The sequence below is a fragment of the Microcaecilia unicolor genome, chromosome 1 (genome assembly GCF_901765095.1).
Source record: "Microcaecilia unicolor chromosome 1, aMicUni1.1, whole genome shotgun sequence".
Taxonomy (NCBI): domain Eukaryota; kingdom Metazoa; phylum Chordata; class Amphibia; order Gymnophiona; family Siphonopidae; genus Microcaecilia; species Microcaecilia unicolor.
Genome location: NC_044031.1, coordinates 137,558,381 through 137,579,815, shown reverse-complemented (window position 1 = coordinate 137,579,815; position 21,435 = coordinate 137,558,381). Strand labels below are relative to the sequence as shown.

The window sequence follows — 21,435 nt, the reverse complement described above, 5'->3', positions numbered from 1 at the left end:
GCCCAGTAAATCTAACCATACATGATCAAGTTTGAGCTACTATCTGGGATGAATCTGCAAATGAAATCTACTGCAGCTGCATTTCAAAAGGGTGAGTATAATAAAATGAGGAAAATTGTGGTTAGCACACTAAATAAGGCATGGACGTTATTCAAAAATACCATCTTGGAAGCCCAGACCAGATGCATTCCACGTATTGCATTCCACGTATTTGCAAAGGTGGAAAGAAGAGAAAACGATGGCCAGCATGGTTAAAAGGTGAAGTAAAAGAGGCTATTACAGCCAAAAGATTGTCCTTCAAAGAATGGAAAAAGGACCCAAATTAAGAGAATAAGAAGCAACATAAGCACTAATAAAAGAGAATATGAAGAGAAACTTGCTGCAGAGGCTAAAACTCCCAGTAACAACTTTTCCAGGTATATCAGAAGCAGAAAGCCTGCGAGGGAATCTGTGGGACCATTAGATCACGAAGGAGCAAAAGGGGTGCTCAGGGAAAACAAGGCCATAGCGGAGAAACTGAATGAATTCTTTGCTTCTGTCTTTATGGAAAAAGATGTAAGAGATCAGCCTGTACCAGAAATGGTTTTCAAGGATGATGATGTGGAGGAACTGAAAGAAATCTCTTTGAACCTGGATGATGTACTGAGCCAAATTGACCATTTAAGGAGTACTAAATCACCTGGACTGGATGGCATACATCCAAGGGTACTCAACTCAAGCATGAAATTGCTGATCTCCTGTTAGTAATATGTAACCTGTCGTTAAAATTGTCTATAGTACCTGAAGATTGGAGGGTGGCCAATGTGACACTGATTTTTAAAAAGGGTTCCAGGGGTGATTCGGGAAATTACAGACGGTGCCGGGTAAAATAGTGGAAACTATTATAAAGAATAAAATTACGGAATACGTAAATAAACATGGTTTAATGGGACAGAGTCAGCATGGGTTCAGCCAAGGGAATTCTTGCCTTACCAATTTGCTTAATTTCTTTGAAGGCATGAATAAATATGTGGATAAAGGTGAGCCAGCTGATGTAAATAAGTACATAAGTATCACCATACTGGAACAGACTGAAGGTCCATCAAGCCCAGCACCCTGTTTTCCAACAGTGGCCAATCCAGGTCACAAGTACCTGACAAGATCCCAAAAAAGTACAATACATTTTATTCTGCTTATCTGAGAAGTAAGCAGTGGATTTTTCCCAAGTTCATTTTAATAGTGGTCTATAGACATTTCCTTTAGGAAGCCATCCAAACCTTTTTTGAACCCTGCTAAGCTAACGGCTTTTACTACATTCACCGGTAATGAATTCCAGAGTTTAATTACACGTTGAGTGAAGAAAATATTTCTCTGATTTATTTTATAGCTTCATTGTGCACCCCCTAGTCCTAGTATTTTTTGAAAGAGTAAACAAGAGATTCACGTCTACCCATTCCACTCAACTCCACTCATTATTTTATAGACCTCTTATCATATCTCCCCTCAGCTATCTTTTCTCCAAGCTGAAGAGCCCTAGCCACTTCAGCCTTTCCTTATTGGGAAGTCGTCCTATCCTCTTTATCATTTTCATTGCCCTTCTCTCTACCTTTTCTAATTCCACAATATCTATGTATATGTAGTCTTGTAAGACAACTCCTAATATACATCCAGAGATACTTAGCTGACAGAACACTACTAAATAGCATTTATTCTGGACTCGTGTCTAGGGGAAGCATACCTCTTTGGCCCAATGGCAAGCTAGTTGTGCTGGAAAAAGGAACAATGCCACAGATGGAATATATATTATTTATTATGTAAAGAAACTATATATATATATATATATATATATATATACTGTAATTATTATACAACCGTTACAAAAATCAAATGTGTAAATCTTTATTATAATCAATCAAATTCCTATAACAAATACTTAAATATCAACACACTCTCTACCATCCATCCTCATTCATTCAATCCCATATTTCATACAAATCCATACAATAAATTATATTATATCAACTTATGGGTGAAGCCTGTCCAGTCATCAGAGGTGTATATATATGATTCTTGATCCTTGGAAGGATGTATAGTGGACTCTGATGAACTGTTGGACACACGTTGGACAGAATATGGCTGAGATAGTTGATGTAACTGGCAAGAATAGGCTGTTGATGTATTGCAATGGATGGGCATTTTAGAGTGTGGAGTCACATATATGATTGTATGGATTTGTATGAAATATGGGATTGGATGAATGAGGATGGATGGTAGAGAGTGTGTTGATATTTAAGTATTTGTTATAGGAATTTGATTATAATAAAGATTTACACATTTGATTTTTGTAATGGTTGTATAATAATTAGTGTGTGTTAGATACAACCATTATAGTGATTGAACCTATATAGTGATTTTGTGTGTGTGTGTATATATATATATATATCTGAAGCAAAATGCCAAGCAAAATACAAAATAACTAGCTATAAAAATAGATTAATGGCCTAACTAAATGAGTAATTACACAACCAATCACTACTGATATCCTAATGATTATTATGAGAAGTTACACCACACGTCGCAAAATACAGTTTGCAGCTAAATTCATAGACCATAAGTCATGACATACAACCCATCTGTCTCAGACAAAAGCCAAGGACTAATTATTCCCATGATCATAGGTAGTAAATCCTGTTATCTCACCCTGCAGTCTGTGGCAGACTTCCTATGGTAAAGAAGCGGATTCCTCCTCGTAGACTCAAGCCTAAGCCTCAGCGAGTCTCTCAGTCCAGGAATAAAGTCCGAGATCTGTATTCTGGATGCAGATGGCACAGTCTTTAGGTAAGGCCGTATATTATAACTGAGCTAACCTTGTGAGTTTGTTACAAGGTATGCAGTTCACTGGTGTTAAGGAAAATCACATTCTCTTGCTCATACCGAGCCTTCTATCCACCTGCAAGTCTTCTGGTCGTCTCCTCTCTCTTTCTCCTCTTCAGTCCCACCTTTTGGCATCCATCGGTCAGTTGATACCAGTGGACCAATCACAGATGGTGTAATAATGTTCAGCCAGCTTCATGGCCAAGAAGCGAGCCTTTTGTTAACTAGCCCTGAAACTGTTATCGAAGGCATGCAAACCTCCCTCTCTGAACCCATACTCCTGGAGCCATGTGTGTCTCTCTCCTCCAATCTTCCCAGGAGATAACTGGGCTAGTTAACAACAAAGAATATGTGCTTAGATGAAGTCATCTTGGTATGCTCAGCAATAATGTTCCTTTGTAACAAAGCTGGTTTCTGATGGTTACTGTTGCATACAGGCCACAAGCTGTAAAATCCATAATGTTATAACAATGGCTGTATAGGCCAAGACCTGCAAAAGTGAGATCTCAGGTAAATACTCCTACAGTCTATCTAGATTTTCAGAAAGCTTTTGATAAAGTTCCTCATGAGAGACTCCTGAGAAAATTAGAGTCATGGGATAGGAGGTATCGTTCTGGTGTGGATTAGGAATTGGTTATTGGACAGAAAGCAGAGGGTAGGGTTAAATGGTCATTTCTGTCGATGGAGGAAGGTGAACAGTGGAATGCAACAAGAATCAGAACTGGAACCGGTGCTATTTAACATATTTATAAATGATATGGAAATTGGAACGACAAGTGAGGTGATTAAATTTGCAGATGAGACATAACTATTTAAGGTTGTTTAAACACATGTGGACTGTGAAATATTGCAGGAAGACCTTAGGAAATTGGAAGACTGGGCATCCAAATGGCAGATGAAATTTAATGTGAACAAATACAAGGTAATGCACGTTGGAAAGAATAATCGGAATCATAGTTACCTGATGCTACAGTTCACCTTGGGGGTCAGCACTCAAGAAAAAGATCAAGGTGTCATTGTAGATAATACACAAAAATCTTTTGCTCAGTTGCAGCAGCGGTCAAAAAGCAATCAAAATACTAGGAATTATTAGGAAAGGGATGGTGAATAAGACTGAAAATACTATAATGCCTCTGTATCGCTCCATTCTGCTACCGCACCTTGAGTATTGCGTTCTGGTCACCATATCTCAAAACAGATTTAGCGGAACTAGAAAAGGTTCAAAGAACAGCAACCAAAATGATAAAGGGGATGGAACGCTTCTCATATGAGGAAAAGCTAAAGAGAGGTTATGGCTCTTCAGCTTGGAAAAGAGATGGATGAGGGGAGATTTGTTTGAAGTCTACAAAATCCTGAGTGGTGTAGAACGAATAGAAGTAAATTGAATTTTGACTTCTTCCAAAAATACAAAGACTAGGGAACACTCGAGGAAGATACATGGAAATACTTTTAAAACAAATAGGAAGAAATATTTTTTCACTCAACGAATAGTTACTCTCTGGAACTCTTTGCTGGGGGATGTGATAACATTAATTAGCATATCTGGTTTAAAAAAAGGTTTGGACAAGTTCCTAGAGGAAAAGTCCAAAGTCTGCTATTGAGACAGACATGGAAAAGCAACTGCTTTCCCTGGGATTTGTAGCATGGAATGCTGCCATGATTTGAGTTTCTGCCAGGTACTTGTGACAGGTACTAGCTAGGCCACTGTTGGAAACAGGATACTGGGCTAGATGGACCGTTGGTCTAACACAGTGTGGGTACTCTTATGTTCTTATGTATGTTCTTAACATCACAGAACTAACAATCAAATAGCAAATTTAATTTGCTCCCTGCAAAATATTGCAGTTTATTTAATATGCTCCAGAAAAAGTTAATCTCCCCTAACCACCTGCTGGAACAAAACTTCTGTGGTAATGTGTTCCAAAATCTAGGCCCAGCAATATTAAAAATGCCAGTTGATATTCCTTCAATTTCATCTTATGGAAGGAAGGAAGGAACTTCCAAAAGTGCTAATCCGGCCGATGTCAAAGCTCTGGGTGGTTGGTATATCCTCGAATTTGTAGCCATAATGACAGAAATGTTATTAGTTTGGACTTTAAAAACCAGCAATAAGATTTAAAATTTAGTATGAGCAGAGAGCTCTTCTATCTGGAGATGTGCCTGTGTAGCGCCCTCTTGTGAGTGTTTCTGGCTCCATGCCAAACCTGGCAGAAGTCTCCATAGCAAACCAAAAAGTGGGAAAAGGAAGCAGGCTGAACAGACAATGGGATAATCACTCAAGTTTATTACTGAGTTTATTATTAGGTTACTCTGCCTTTTTCCTCATTCCACCACAGCAAGTATAGTTTTATCTCCAATTTAAAGTCTCATGTTGGCTTTTGCCATGCCTCTTTTACAGAACCAGCAGTTAGCGATAATATTGCATCGTATTGTGTAGCACCACTTTAGCTGCCTTTTTTTTTCCCTCTAAAGGCACACTTCCATAAATCAGACTTTTTTGTTTAATTACATATCTATATATATAAAACTCACCCTCAACGTTCTGAAGACAGTGACGTCAATGAAGCCAAGACTTGACTTCCTTCAAAAAGGTTTGAAGGTTCGTGGTGGTGAAGCCACCAAAATCGCTCTGGGCCCCGCCCTCGAGGGCGGAGCAATGGCAGAACAACGAAGGGGTTGGCAGGGAGGGAGGCAGGGAGGCGGGGGGGAGGGAAAATCGCTCCGGGCCCCGCCCTTGCGTCAAAAACGTCATGACGTTGAGGGCGGAGCATTGCCAGAACAACGAAGAGGTTCACAGGGAGGGGGGGGTTGCGAAATTGCTCTGGGCCCCGCCCTCGCGTCAAACGTCAAGACGTTGAGGGCGGAGCAATGGCAGAACAACGAAGGGGTTGGCCAGGGAGGGGGGGGTGTTGACGACGAAAACCTTGCTAGCGCCCGTTTCATTTGCTCAGAAACGGGCCTCTTTTACTAGTATAATTATATATATACTAGTAAGAAATGCCCGTTTCGGGGGAAAATGAAACGGGCGCTAGCAGGATAATCCCCCCCCCCCACCGTCCTCCCTCCCTCCCTCCCTCCCTCTCTCTCGAGTTCCAGACACCCCCTCCGTGCCTCCCTTCCGAGTTCCACACCTCTCCTCTCCCTCCCTCCGTCCCTCAGTGACGTGGTTGCGAGTTTGCGAAGTTCGGTGCGCTCTCCCAGGAGCTGTGAGAGAATGTGTGGAAGTCGTCGGTTGTGTCTTCGCCGGCCCACCCTCAACGTCATTGCGTTTTGATGCGAGGGCGGAGCTACAGTGACTGCAGCCTGCAGGCCAAACCGGATATCTCGGGCGCCTCAAGTTTCCGGCTTGAGGCTTCAATGGAACGTTGGAGGTGCCTTTTATATATATATATATATATATATATATATATATATATATATATATATATATATATATATATATATATATATATATATATATATATATATAGTGTTTTGTTTTCTACCATTACAAGTTTAGTTTAACCTCCATTTATGCACTTTGCTCTCATTATGGCTTCTCTAGCGAAGTTAGTAGCAATATTTATAAGGAGTGCCATATTGTACCACACTTTGTAGAGTTACTTCGGATACTTCCTTTTCTTCAGGTAAGATTACTGCATGCCAGACAGTTTGCTTTTTTCGTTTTTAAATTTTATTTTGTTTTTCCTCGTTTTTCTACCGTAGACACATTTTTAACGTTTCAGTGTCACCTACATCTAGTTGCAGTTTTGTTATCATTGATGTTCCACCTACACTCATATTTCATTCCTTTCAACATGACAGTATGGGGTCCTTTTACTAAGGTGCGCTGAAAAATGACTTGCGGTAGTGTAGGCGCGGGTTTTGGGCACCCTCTAGATCTAGCTATTCAGGGAGCTGGAGCTGCTGACGTGACCATTCTGCTGCAGTGCTAATCTCTGCCCCAATTGATGTTACCATTTATTGAGATGCCTATTGTGGAACATTTGAATAGCATGAATTGACTGCTAATTTCTTTGAAAAGCAACTTTTTAGTATTTGTGTGTGTGTGTGGGGGGTGGGCTTAAGGTTTGTTGATAGCTATTTCAGAATCTGGGTATAAAGAGCAAACTGCTCAATAAAGGTAAGCATATTGTATAGTTTGGAGCTTTCATTTCATCCCCATGAACATTCTTTTCATCTTTCTCTAGCTCTGTCATCTCTGAATGATAGGGAAAACAGTTCATTTGCTTGAGATAATACATAGAAAGGACATTATTCTCCAACAGCAAGAAGCTATGAAAAGCTGCATATAGATCAAATAACTCAATCTTGCACCACTTTTGAATGATATTTCTAGGAATAGATTTTGAGCATGTAATGGTGTTACTGTATGTCTTCAGATCTGATGTTACCCAGTTCTTCATCAGATGCTCTTCCACTGTGGTGGTCCATCTGTCGTTTTTCTCTTTAAACCATTATTAACTATTCCCTCTCCTTCCATTTACAGTTGAGCACTTTCGTCAGACGGGTCTTACGATTTTTTTTCCTTTTTAGTCTACTCAGTTAAGCCTGTTGTTCAAAAATTTTTTTTTATTTTTTTATTTATTTTTCTTACCATCACACAGATTGATGCATAACCTATAGTATTGGCTTCACTAATCTGAATTTGACCTTAGAGGTGTCAAGTACTTTGTTTTGTTTTTTTGTCTCAATATCCATTTAAAATGTTCTTCCATTCCTTCGTTTTGTCATCTATTTTATTTCCCAGGACCAAAAAGCAAACCAGTAATTTAAATTTCTTTATTTAGGTTTTGCTCACACATTTTCAGTAGTAGCTCAAAGTGAGTTACGTTCAGGTACACTAGGTATTTCCTTGATCCTCGAGGGCTGATGGTCTAATTTTTATACCTGAGGTAATGGAGGGCTAAGTGCAGTAGTGTAGCTAAGCATGGGCCTGGTGGACTCAGGCCCACCCGTTCCTAGCTCAGGCCCACCCTGTCTGGTGGCCAATGAGGCCCTCAAAACAGTTCAGCAGCACTGCTTCACTCCCCTCTCTCCTTCTCCTCCACACTACTACTACTACTACTACTATTTAGCATTTCTATAGTGCTACAAGGCATACGCAGCGCTGCACAAACATAGAAGAAAGACAGTCCCTGCTCAAAGAGCTTACAATCTAATAGACAAAAAATAAATAAAGTAAGCAAATCAAATCAATTAATGTGAACGGGAAGGAAGAGAGGAGGGTAGGTGGAGGCGAGTGGTTACAAGTGGTTACGAGTCAAAAGCAATGTTAAAGAGGTGGGCTTTCAGTCTAGATTTAAAGGTGGCCAAGGATGGGGCAAGACGTAGGGGCTCAGGAAGTTTATTCCAGGCGTAGGGTGCAGCGAGACAGAAGGCGCGAAGTCTGGAGTTGGCAGTAGTGGAGAAGGGAAGAGATAAGAAGGATTTATCCATGGAGCGGAGTGCACGGGAAGGGGTGTAGGGAAGGACGAGTGTGGAGAGATACTGGGGAGCAGCAGAGTGAATACATTTATAGGTTAGTAGAAGAAGTTTGAACAGGATGCGAAAACGGATAGGGAGCCAGTGAAGGGTCTTGAGGAGAGGGGTAGTATGAGTAAAGCGACCCTGGCGGAAGATGAGACGGGCAGCAGAGTTTTGAACCGACTGGAGAGGGGAGAGGTGACTAAGTGGGAGGCCAGCAAGAAGCAGATTGCAGTAGTCTAAACGAGAGGTGACAAGGGTGTGGATGAGGGTTTTGGTAGAGTGCTCGGAAAGAAAGGGGCGGATTTTACGAATGTTGTAAAGAAAGAAATGACAGGTCTTGGCGGTCTGCTGGATATGAGCAGAGAAGGAGAGAGAAGAGTCAAAGATGACCCCAAGGTTTCGAGCTGAGGAGACAGGGAGAATGAGAGAGCCATCAACAGAAATAGGAAACGGGGGGAGCGGGGATATCCCCCAAACGATGTATATTTTTTGCCTGCGCCTGCCCTGCTGGTTTCACTCTGATATGTACTACCCTCGCTGACATCACTTCCTGTTTCCTCTCTAGTAAGATGTGTCAGAAGGAAGCCAGTGGCGCTGGCACAGGTAGCAGATATCAACTGAGACTTGCTAATAATGGATGGGGAACAAAGAGACGTTGGTGCTCTCAGTTTTGTTGCAGGAAATAGTAGCCAGAAGCGAAGGGACAGATCCTTCTGAGGACTGGAAAATGCTGGGGTGAAGTGGGGGAGGGTGCTCATGCTGACAGGTTCTAGGGGAAGGTAATAGAAAAGAGGGATATGATGACGTAAGATTTTAAGAGAGTGGAAAAGGAGATGACAGGTACTGTAGCAAGCAAGGGCATAATCAGAGAAGGGTGGATAGAAAGGGCAGGGGATGGATGAGTGAGGGGTGGATTGGGAAAGGCAGAGTAGAATATGCTGCAGAGGGGAGGCAGGTGAGTGGATGCTGGGTAATTGGAGAAGTTATAGGAGAAGAGGCATACTGGAGATGAGGAGAAAGTAAATGGTTGCTTGAAAGTGAAGTAGGCAGGTAGATGCTGGGGAAATGGAAGAGACAGGAGGGCAGATACTTTGGTACACTAATGGAAGAGACTTAAGTGGAAACAGGGATTGGGTGGGAGATCAGAATATCACAGACTTAGTGACTGGCTATGCATTGGTTCTTTGAGTTAAACTTAGGACTGTGCGATGTGAGGGGAAAAGCAGCTGCAGGGCAAGCAATGTGACAGAGAACAGCACTGGAGGAAGGCTTGGGGACCCCTGCCAACCAAAACAGAAGCCCTGAAGCCCTGTGTCTGCTCCTCCCCAGCCTCTAAAAGGGGCCTGGTGCTGGAGTTTTCTCTCTACTGCTCCTGTTGGGTCGCGATCACCCGGGTCTCATCAGGAGCAGGAGAGAGACAGACCCCCACGCCAGACCCCCCTTGGAGACTGGACCTGGGTGAATCTTACCCCCCCACACACACCTATCGGCAGCTCTGGTGCCATGTTTTGCACCATGGTGGAGTTATGGATCGCTGTTTTTCTCGTACTAATAAGCACAGATATCAGACTTTTGACTGATCAGCATACTGCTCTATCTTCTATGTAAGAGGAATAGAATCACTTGAATTGAGTGATCAATTTCTGTATTTGCAGGAGATACAACTGGAACATGCAAGACAAGCTTTCTTGCAGCGGGATAATGATCGCACTGGGACAATTAATGCGATGGACTTCAGGGATATCATGGTTACTATCCGACCTCATGTGCTCACACCGTTTGTGGAGGAATGTCTTGTAGCTGTAAGTTAAAAATGACACTTTTTTTTGCTGTAGTCTAGTAATTATGGCACTGTCCCTAGGTCTTATATATTTCATGATTCATCTTTAAAACTAATACTTTTGGATTTAATTGTTTCCTTTTCCAGATCCAAGTTTAATGTGCTTTACATTCATGTGCAGTAAGCATAATCCTTCCTCAGAGGAAATGCAAAATGAAGTGACTTGTCCAAGGTCACCAAGAACATCGGAAACAAAAATGGGATTTGAACCCTGGTTTTCCTGGTTCTCTGCCCACTGCTGTTCTCAAATATATCATATCAATATTTTTGGAATACTATCATTAGCTTTGTTGTTTGCGTCATCGTAAATAAATCATGGGGGTTTCTGAAGATCAAGAATAATACTAGTACTATCTAATAACTGCTGTTTATTTCCGTCAGTTTTAGGTTGTAGTGCAGTTGTTTTTAACACATGTTCTAGTGATGTTTTGGATTCCAAAATAAAAAGAAATTTCATCTCTAGCGGGATGGATATTGGATAAGTTTGAATCCATTGGGGTGCAGGGGGGTAGTAATCAACTTTTATTTCAGAAAGTGGGACTGATTTGTAAGAAAACTGTTCATAGTATTTTGTTGAGCAAAGATCCCCCCCCACCTTTTGGAGTTGGAGAAATAGATTTTATATACTGATGCAACTGGAGAAGAGATATTTCAAGTCCTCTTTGAAAAGGGAAAAAAGCACTTTTTATCTACTTGGGAGATTTATATACAATTAAAGTAAATGGCCGCTACCTAGGTGGCCTTGGGAGCAGCTAGCTCCGATGGCTTTGGCTGGTGATCAGCTGGAGGTGGGCCATGCGACCCCCAAACGGATGCGGCTGCTGTCTGGCCCAGGCCGGCAGACTGACCTGGGGGTCGAACGGAAAACGGAGAAGGCAAGAACCGACTGCTGCCTCCTCCCGGTCCAGGAGACACGGTGCCACGGACCCGGCACCCACCCGTACCTTTGGTTCCACCGAGCAGAGCGCCGACTGCCGTGGACATGTACCGGAGGGTCGAGCGGAAGGCGCTGTTACACCGAGCCTGGCTGCAGCCATCATCCCCAGACGGGTCGCCGAGAGCCGGCGCAGCTTCCTCCTGGCCTGGGCTGCAATACTTCCCTACCAGGTCCGGCACCTTTGGCATCACCAAACGTGGGCCAGCTGGCCGGACGCCTGCCCGGGGTGACAAGGTGAGGAGGTCAACAGGGAGCACGGTGCACGTGGTGCAGAGCCGGGGAGGACGGGCGGGAGAGGCAACCTCAGCAGCAACCCCGAGATGACGCGGGGGACCTGAGCAGCTTGTGGCCAGTCCACGCTTCTCCGCGCTGCACACACCACCTGCCGCGATAGGAGCTGCCCGCACCCATCCCGGGAGCAGCCAGAGTCTCTGCATCCCAGAAACATCTGACTGCAAGAAGACCACAGGTGGTTGCACAGGGAAGGAAGCCACTGAGAACAAGATGACCTCAGGTGCCTGCTAAGGCCACATAATACACCTCAAGACAATGAGTAATATATATAAGAAAACAAATTGAATTAACACACAATCAAAGAACACCAGACCCAATCGAAATAACAAAAGCTTAGTCAAGCATCCAATCATCAGAACACGGTCTTCTTAGTAGCCCACAGTAAATAGGAATCAAAATGAATACCTTCAACTTACTCCTAATAATCTACTCCTTAACACTGATCCACTTTGCATTAACCACCCCACTCACAGAACATTATACTATACGCATACTGCACAACCACCACAGACTGATCAGACACACACCACACCTCATCAAGCTGACAATGAATCAAACAAAGGAAGAACATCAACATGCAGTCAACCACCACAGAATACAAAAAAGGGTCCAAATAAACCCACCATAACAAAGAAACGACAACTAATAAAAGTTCACACAACACCAAACGTAGAAGACCCATGCCAAACAATCCAAGTGGGCTACATCAGCGCCAGATCCGCAGTAAACAAAATAGCATTACTAACAGACTGGATCGTGACAGAAAATCTGGACCTACTCTTCATCAACGAAACCTGGATCCACGACCAAAAGGACCCCATAATCCTAGACCTGTGCCCTCCTGGATACAAAATCACACACTGGACCAGAAAGGGAAAGAGAGGCGGAGGCATAGCACTAATCTATCAATCCCACTTTACCACCAAAACCAACGCCGAGTCCATGACACCTCAGCTTGAAATAGCCTCAGTAAAATCCTGTGCGACCATTTGAATTGTGTCTTGTTTTACAGACCTCCAGGTAACTGGAACGAAGCTCAGACAAATTTCACGGATTTCATCTCAAATACATGTGTAGCCAACTCCTATGTACTAGTATTAGGACACATCAACCTTCACTTAGAAGACCCAACCTCAATCAACGCACATGAATGTAAGGAATTCCTCCACTTATGGGATCTCAACTGGCCGCAAATGCAAGCAACCCACAACAAAGGGCACACACTAGATCTCATCTCACATAATCTGTCAACAAACCAGAACATATTCATAACAGATATTATATGGACAGAAACACTGGTCTGATCACTACAAACTAAACCTTTCCCTACACTGGCGGAAGAAGGGATCACACCAAAACCAAGAACTCACATCCTACAGAACAAGAGGTCACATAGACACGAAAACATTCTGACAAATGACATACAACAATGACTGGACAACACAAACAGACTCCATATACTATCTCTTGGAATGGGATAATAGATGCAAAGGCATACTAGATGATATAGCACCCTTACGTACAAAAACATCACGTAAACGCAACTCGATACCATGGTTCAATGATGAACTGAAAAAACTAAAAACACAATCCAGGAAACTCGAAAGAGCATGGAAAAAAAATAAAAGATGAAAACACACTCAACATATGGAAACAATCACAAAGAAAATATAAATACGCAATAAAAAAGTCAAAAAGATCATACTATAAAACCAAAATAGGGACAGACTACAAAGACATGAAGAAATTATATCAACTCGTGAACAAACTCCTAGACACCAACTGTGGTCACTTCATCGAATACAGACTTTCCATCTGCAGAAAAACTTGCCAATTATTTCAAGGAAAAAATTGTAAATCTACGCAACACGCTACCTCATGATAACCCAGACATAGAAAATTTCCTTAATGAACTGGACCCAACTGCTGGAGAATACCCACCCGACCGAACCTGGTCAAACTTCACCCTCCTTACCGTCGACGCGGTTGCACAGGTGATCAATAGGTTCTCCAACACTCATTGCAAACTAGACACCTACTACTACTACTATTTAGCATTTCTATAGCGCTACAAGGCATACGCAGCGCTGCACAAACATAGAAGAAAGACAGTCCCTGCTCAAAGAGCTTACAATCTAATAGACAAAAAATAAATAAAGTAAGCAAATCAAATCAATTAATGTGAATGGGAAGGAAGAGAGGAGGGTAGGTGGAGGCGAGTGGTTACAAGTGGTTACGAGTCAAAAGCAATGTTAAAGAGGTGGGCTTTCAGTCTAGATTTAAAGGTGGCCAAGGATGGGGCAAGACGTAGGGGCTCAGGAAGTTTATTCCAGGCGTAGGGGGCAGCGAGACAGAAGGCGCGAAGTCTGGAGTTGGCAGTAGTGGAGAAGGGAAGAGATAAGAAGGATTTATCCATGGAGCGGAGTGCACGGGAAGGGGTGTAGGGAAGGACGAGTTTGGAGAGATACTGGGGAGCAGCAGAGTGAGTACATTTATAGGTTAGTAGAAGAAGTTTGAACAGGATGCGAAAACAGATAGGGAGCCAGTGAAGGGTCTTGAGGAGAGGGGTAGTATGAGTAAAGCGACCCTGGCGGAAGATGAGACGGGCAGCAGAGTTTTGAACCGACTGGAGAGGTGAGATGTGACCAAGTGGGAGGCCAGCAAAGAGCAGATTGCAGTAGTCTAAACGAGAGGTGACAAGGGTGTGGATGAGGGTTTTGGTAGAGTGCTCGGAAAGAAAGGGGCGGATTTTACGGATGTTATAAAGAAATAAACGACAGGTCTTGGCAATCTGCTGGATATGAGCAGAGAAGGAGAGAGAAGAGTCAAAGATGACCCCAAGGTTTCGAGCTGAGGAGACAGGGAGAATGAGAGAGCCATCAACAGAAATAGAAAATGGGGGGAGCGGGGAGGTGGGTTTGGAGGGGAAAATGAGAAGCTTGGTTTTGGTCATATTTAATTTCAGGTGGCGTTGAGACATCCAGACAGCAATGTCAGACAAGCACGCTGAAACTTTGGTTTGGATGCAAGGTGAGATATCAGGGGTAGAAAGGTAGATTTGGGAGTCATCAGCATAGAGATGGTAGGAAAAGCCATGGGAAACTAGACACTTGCCCCAACTACCTAATGAAATCCACCCCTGACCGCTTCATCGCAGACCTCACATCCCATCTAAACTACATGCTTCAGCAAGGCCTCTTCCCAAAAGAAAATGGCAACATTCTACTCACCCCGATACCAAAAGACACCACGAAAAAAGCAAATGAAATCACAAACTACCATCCAGTAGCATCCATCCCGCTATCAGTCAAACTGATGGAAAGCAAGGTAAACAAACAACGCACAGACTATATACACAAATTCTCAATATTACACAAATCACAGTCAGGATTTCGCCCACTACACAGCACAGAAACAGTACTACTCACTCTCCTAGCCAAGTTCAAGCAGGAAATAGCAACAGGCAAAAACATTCTCCTCCAGTTTGACATGTCTAGTGCATTTGACATGGTAAACCAAAATATATTATTAAGATTATTAGATAAGTTCAGGATTGGTGGTAACATACTTAGCTGGATCAAAGGCTTCCTAACCACAAGAACATATCAAGTAAAATCAAACTCAACCATATCATCACCATGGAAGGCAGACTGCAGAGTACCACAAGGCTCACCGCTATCACCAATCCTCTTCAACCTAATGTTGACCCCTCTAGCCAAGACCCTATCCAACCAAGGCCTGAGCCCTTTCATATATGCAGATGACGTCACAATATACATTCCTTACAAATCTAATCTGACAGAAATATCCAATGATATCAAAAGCAGCTTGAACATCATGGACTCCTGGGCAAATGCTGTTCAACTAAAACTCAACAAAGAAAAAACACACTGTCTCGTTGTCTCATCCCAACACAACGCAGATGACCCCACAATTATCAACACCCCAGATCACACTCTCCCTATCTCAGACAGCCTGAAGATCCTCGGCGTCATAATAGACCGCAACCTAACACCAGAGAAACAAGTGACATCCACAACCAAGAAAATGTTTTACTCAATGTGGAAACAATTCTTCCCAAGGGAAACATTTCGCAACCTGATACAATCAATGGTACTAAGTCACATAGACTACTGCAATGGAATCTATGTGGGATGTAAAGAACAAACATTAAAGAAACTTCACACCGCTCAGAACACGGCAGCCAGACTTATCTTCGGAAAAACCCGATTTGATAGCGCAAAAACCCTTCCACGAAAAACTACATTGGCTCAGAATCAAAGAACGTATTACTTTCAAAATCTGCGCAATGGTTCACAAAATTATCTACGGTGAAGACCCAGGATACATGACAGACCTGATTGACCTACCAACTAGAAACATATCTGAATCAACATGAACGTACGTAAACCTGCACTACCCAAGCTGCAAAGGACTCAAATACAAATCAACTTACGCATCCAGTTTTTCCTACATAAGCACACAACTGTGGAACACACTCCCAAAAGCCATGAAAATAACGTACGACCACCTACACTTCCGGAGAATATTAAAAACTTATTTGTTCAAAAAGGCATACCCTACCAACCCAATATAAATGCCTGACCGCTGCAACACAACAAAACCAAAATACAGTATGGACACAACACAACTCTTCTGTGAATGACGCCCCTATTTGGCTATACCACATGAACTTTACCTTATCTCACATGGCAATATTACATGAACTTTATCTTATCTCTACATCACTCTGTATTTGTTTACACCGGAGTCTGGAATCGCATCTCCGGCACTATGTAAGCCACATGGAGCCTGAAAATAGGTGGGAAAATGTAGGATACAAATGTAACAAATAAATAAATAAATTATCTTCACGAGCACCTAGTCTAGTACTTAATTCCCTTCCAGAATGAACAGCTACAAACAGCATAGTACTTCCGTGCTGCCTTATTTACCTTTTTATGGCCTCTTTATCCTCTTTGTTTTTGGAGCATGTTCTGGGGGGGGGGGGGGGGGAGATATTGAATGTTGATTATAATGGGTAAACTGTGAATCTGGGCTGGCAACTGCAAGTGTTGGGGATATATAAGAGTCCAACAACCTGCATTAAGATTCTGTTTCTGGCAAATGTCGGAGAGTTTTGCTGGCCCTTAGGACGAGACGTTCTTGGGGAGGCTCACTGTTACAAAGATTACTCACCTTTTGCTAGTAGGCTGCTTTAAGAGAGGGAAAGTGGTTAGTGGGAATGGGATGCTGATATGTGAACATAAGCATTGCCATACAGAGGCAGATCGAAGATCCAGTAAGTCTAGTATCCTGTTTCCAGCAGTATCCAATCCAGGTCACAAGTACCTGGCAAGATCCCAGAACAGTAAAAACAGATTTTATGCTGCTTATCCTAGAAAAGAGAAGTGGATTTTCCCAAGGCCATCTTAATAATGGGTTATAGACTTTTCTTTTAGAGAATTATCCAAACCTTTTTTAAACCCTGCTAAACTAACTGCTTTTACCACATTCTCTGGCAAACGTGGATAAAGGTGAGCTGGTTGATATTGTGTATCTGGATTTTCAAAAGGCATTTGACAAAGTACCTCATGAAAGACTCCAGAGGAAATTGGAGAGTTATGGGATAGGAGGGTAGTGTTCTATTGTGGATTAAAAACTCGTTTAAAGATAGAAAACTGAGAATAGGGTTAAATAGTCAGTATTCTCAATGGAGAAGGGTAGATAGTGGGGTTCTGCAGGGGTTTGTACTGGGACTGCTGCTTTTTAACATACTTATAAATGATTTAGAGATAGAAGTAATTAGTGAGGTAATTAAATTTGTTGATGACACAAAGTTATTCAAAGTTGTTAAATCGCAAGAGGATTGTGAAAAATTACAAGAGGACCTTATGAGACTGGGCAACTGGACATCCAAATGGCAGATGACATTTAATGTGAGCAAGTGCAAAGTGATGCATGTGGGAGAGAGGAACCCAAACTATAGCTACATGATGCAAGGTTCCACATTAGGAGTCATCGTTTATGATACGTTGAAACCCTCTGCACAATGTGTGGCAGCAGCCAAGAAAGCAAATTAATGGAGGGATTAGTGACTGTTTAACTCAATCATTATTACACCTAAACCTTATCCTGTTCTACAGACCACCAGGCAAATGGCAAGACTCCCAAACACACTTTATGGATTTCATATCTAACACATGTATCTCTACCCAAAACCTCTTTATAGCAGGCGACATTAACCTCCATCTGGAGGATTCTAACTTAACAAATGTGAGCGAATGCAAAGACTTCCTCCAACTATGGGAGCTTCAATGGCCAAACATGCAACCCACCCATACCAAAGGACACACACTAGACTTAATGACATACAAACTCTCACATGAACTAAACCTCACACTAAAAAATACAAAATGGACAGCCGTACCATGGTCCGATCATTAGAAAGCAAACCTCTCCCTACACTGTCGAACAAAACATTCACAACACAAACAAGAACAATCAACCTACACCACAAGAGACAAAATAGACCCACTAATATTCTGGCAACAATTCTATGACAACGAATGGACAACAACAACAGATTCACCTCAATTTCTCCATGACTGGGACAACAGATGCAGAATCACATTAGATGACATAGCACCACTCCAAACCAGAACCTCACATAGAAAAAACTCAATACCATAGTTTAATGCAGAACTGAAAGAACTAAAAACACAAGTCAGAAGATTAGAACGAGCTTGGAATAAGAAAAAAAGACGACTCTGCATTCAACGAATGGAAGCATCTACAAAGAAAATACAAATATACCATCAGACGAACCAAAAGATCATACTATCTACAAAGAAAATACAAATATACCATCAGACGAACCAAAAGATCATACTATAAAACTAAAATCGGACCAGGCTACCAGGACACACACAAACTCTTCCAACTCGTAAATAATCTACTAAATGCAACGCCGGTTACTTCTAACAACATAGACACCCCATCAGCAAACAACCTTGCGAAATACTTCAAAGAGAAAATGATAAAGCTACGAACTATGATACTCAGCAACACAACTGATTATGCAAACCTCCTTAAATGCCTGGACCCAATACATGGGGAATATCCAGCAGACCGATCATGGATCAACTTTGATTCACTATTGATCGAAAACATCTCTCATCACTCAAAAGATATGCCAAGTCGCAATGCAAATTAGACATCTGTCCTACTAGTCTTATAAGAGCTGCCCCTCAACAATTCATATCAGACCTCATGAGACACCTAAACTACATGCTACAGAATGGTCTCTTCCCAAAAATACAAAGACTAGGGAACACTCGTGGAAGATACATGGAAATACTTTTAAAACAAATAGGAAGAAATATTTTTTCACTCAACGAATAGTTACTCTCTGGAACTCTTTGCTGGGGGATGTGATAACAGTAATTAGCATATCTGGTTTAAAAAAAGGTTTGGACAAGTTCCTAGAGGAAAAGTCCAAAGTCTGCTATTGAGACAGACATGGAAAAGCAACTGCTTTCCCTGGGATTTGTAGCATGGAATGCTGCCATGATTTGAGTTTCTGCCAGGTACTTGTGACAGGTACTAGCTAGGCCACTGTTGGAAACAGGATACTGGGTTAGATGGACGGTTGGTCTAACACAGTGTGGGTACTCTTATGTTCTTATGTATGTTCTTAACATCACAGAACTAACAATCAAATAGCAAATTTAATTTGCTCCCTGCAAAATATTGCAGTTTATTTAATATGCTCCAGAAAAAGTTAATCTCCCCTAACCACCTGCTGGAACAAAACTTCTGTGGTAATGTGTTCCAAAATCTAGGCCCAGCAATATTAAAAATGCCAGTTGATATTCCTTCAATTTCATCTTATGGAAGGAAGGAAGGAACTTCCAAAAGTGCTAATCCGGCCGATGTCAAAGCTCTGGGTGGTTGGTATATCCTTGAATTTGTAGACATAATGACAGAAATGTTATTAGTTTGGACTTTAAAAACCAGCAATAAGATTTAAAATTTAGTATGAGCAGAGAGCTCTTCTATCTGGAGATGTGCCTGTGTAGCGCCCTCTTGTAAGTGGTGAGTAAAAACAGATTTTATGCTGCTTATCCTAGAAAAGAGAAGTGGATTTTCCCAAGGCCATCTTAATAATGAGTTATGGACTTTTCTTTTAGAGAGTTATCCAACCCTTTTTTAAACCCTGCTAAACTAACTGCTTTTACCACATTCTCTGGCAAACGTGGATAAAGGTGAGCTGGTTGATATTGTGTATCTGGATTTTCAAAAGGCATTTGATAAAGTACCTCATGAAAGACTCCAGAGGAAATTGGAGAGTTATGGGATAGGAGGTAGTGTTCTATTGTGGATTAAAAACTCGTTTAAAGATAGAAAACTGAGAATAGGGTTAAATAGTCAGTATTCTCAATGGAGAAGGGTAGATAGTGGGGTTCTGCAGGGGTTTGTACTGGGACTGCTGCTTTTTAACATACTTATAAATGATTTAGAGATAGAAGTAATTAGTGAGGTAATTAAATTTGCTGATGACACAAAGTTATTCAAAGTTGTTAAATCGCAAGAGGATTGTGAAAAATTACAAAGGATAAAGGAAATATACTACTTACTCCTCTACCTAAAGACACAAAGAAAAGCACAAGTGACCTAACCAACTATCGCCCAGTAGCATCTATCCCGCTGATAACTAAACTTATGGAAGGCGCATTGATGAAACAGCTCATTAACTACCTAAATAAACACTCAATTCTGCACGAATCTCAATCAGGATTCCGATCGAGCCACAGCACAGAAACAGTACTAGTAACTGTAATGAATACATTCAAACAAAAAATTGCAACCGGCAATAACATACTCCTCCTACAATTTGACATGTTCAGTGCCTTCGACATGGTCAACCATGGAATACTATTACATATCCTGGAATACTTTGGAATTGGAGGCAACGTTCTTAACTGGTTTAGAAAATTCCTGACAACATGATCATACCAAGTAACAGCTAAAGCAGAGACATCATCCCCATGGACACCTGAATGCGGAGTTCCTCAAGGATCCCCCCTCTCACCAACCCTCTTCAACCTAATGATGATACCCCTAGCCAAGCTATTAGACAATCAAAATCTCAACCCATGCATATATGCAGACGATGTCACGATCTACATACCTTTCAAACATGACCTAAACGAAATCACCAACGAAATCAACCAAAGCTTCCAAATCATGCACTCCTAGTTGGATGCATTTCAGCTAAAACTCAACGCAGAAAAAACACAATGCCTCATACTCACTTCACAACACAATACAAATAACTTCACCACCATAACCACCCCTAACTTTTCTCTCCCCGTCTCAGATAATCTAGCTCTTTTGTTATATGTAACCTACTTAGAACTTAGTGGTATTAGAAGGATATGAAAACAGAGTGTAATGTAAAGCAGTGGTTTGAGAATCAGGGAACCCAAGTTCAAATCTCACTTCAGCTGTCTGACTTATTTTAATTGTGAGCCATCCAGGAATGGAAAAATACCTGTTGTACCTGAGTGTACACCACTTCTATTGCCTTCAGGCTTGCGGGTGTATATATTCAGGTACAGTAAGTATTTTTTCTGTTCCTGTGAAGGCTCACAGTTAATAAGAGCTGAAGTGGGATTTAAACCCAGATTCCTTGGTTCCCAGTCCACTTAGATTACTGTTAAGAATGTCCATAGTTCTTAGTACCTGATATCCCTTTCCAGTTTCACATTCACGGGAGAGGGAGGGGGACAGCAACTACTGGAGGATTAAGGAGTTGTGCCTTTGGACAGCTGCTCAATCAGAGTATCTTTCTGTAACCTGGATGTGACAAGTACTAGGTCTGAATAATAGCATTCATCTTTTTAGACATGGACGTCCCTTTTCCTTCTATGATTGGAGTTGGACATCATATTTTGGGCCCTCCCTAGTCCCATCCAAAACATGCCCAGAACACTCCCCTTTTCCATATAGACATATTGCAGCGTTAGACGTCCATATC

The 21,435-nt window shown here is 41.9% G+C and overlaps 1 protein-coding gene across 3 annotated transcripts in view; it reads left to right on the top strand.

The window, feature by feature from the left end:
* SLC25A13 (solute carrier family 25 member 13) overlaps window positions 1-21,435 on the top strand; it is a 424,259-nt gene that overhangs the window by 190,326 nt on the left and 212,498 nt on the right. For all 3 annotated transcript variants that reach the window (XM_030200826.1, XM_030200808.1, XM_030200817.1), the window contains exon 6: window positions 9,978-10,124. In XM_030200826.1, the coding sequence (XP_030056686.1) occupies window positions 9,978-10,124 (147 nt within the window). The remainder of the gene's footprint in view (window positions 1-9,977; window positions 10,125-21,435) is intronic.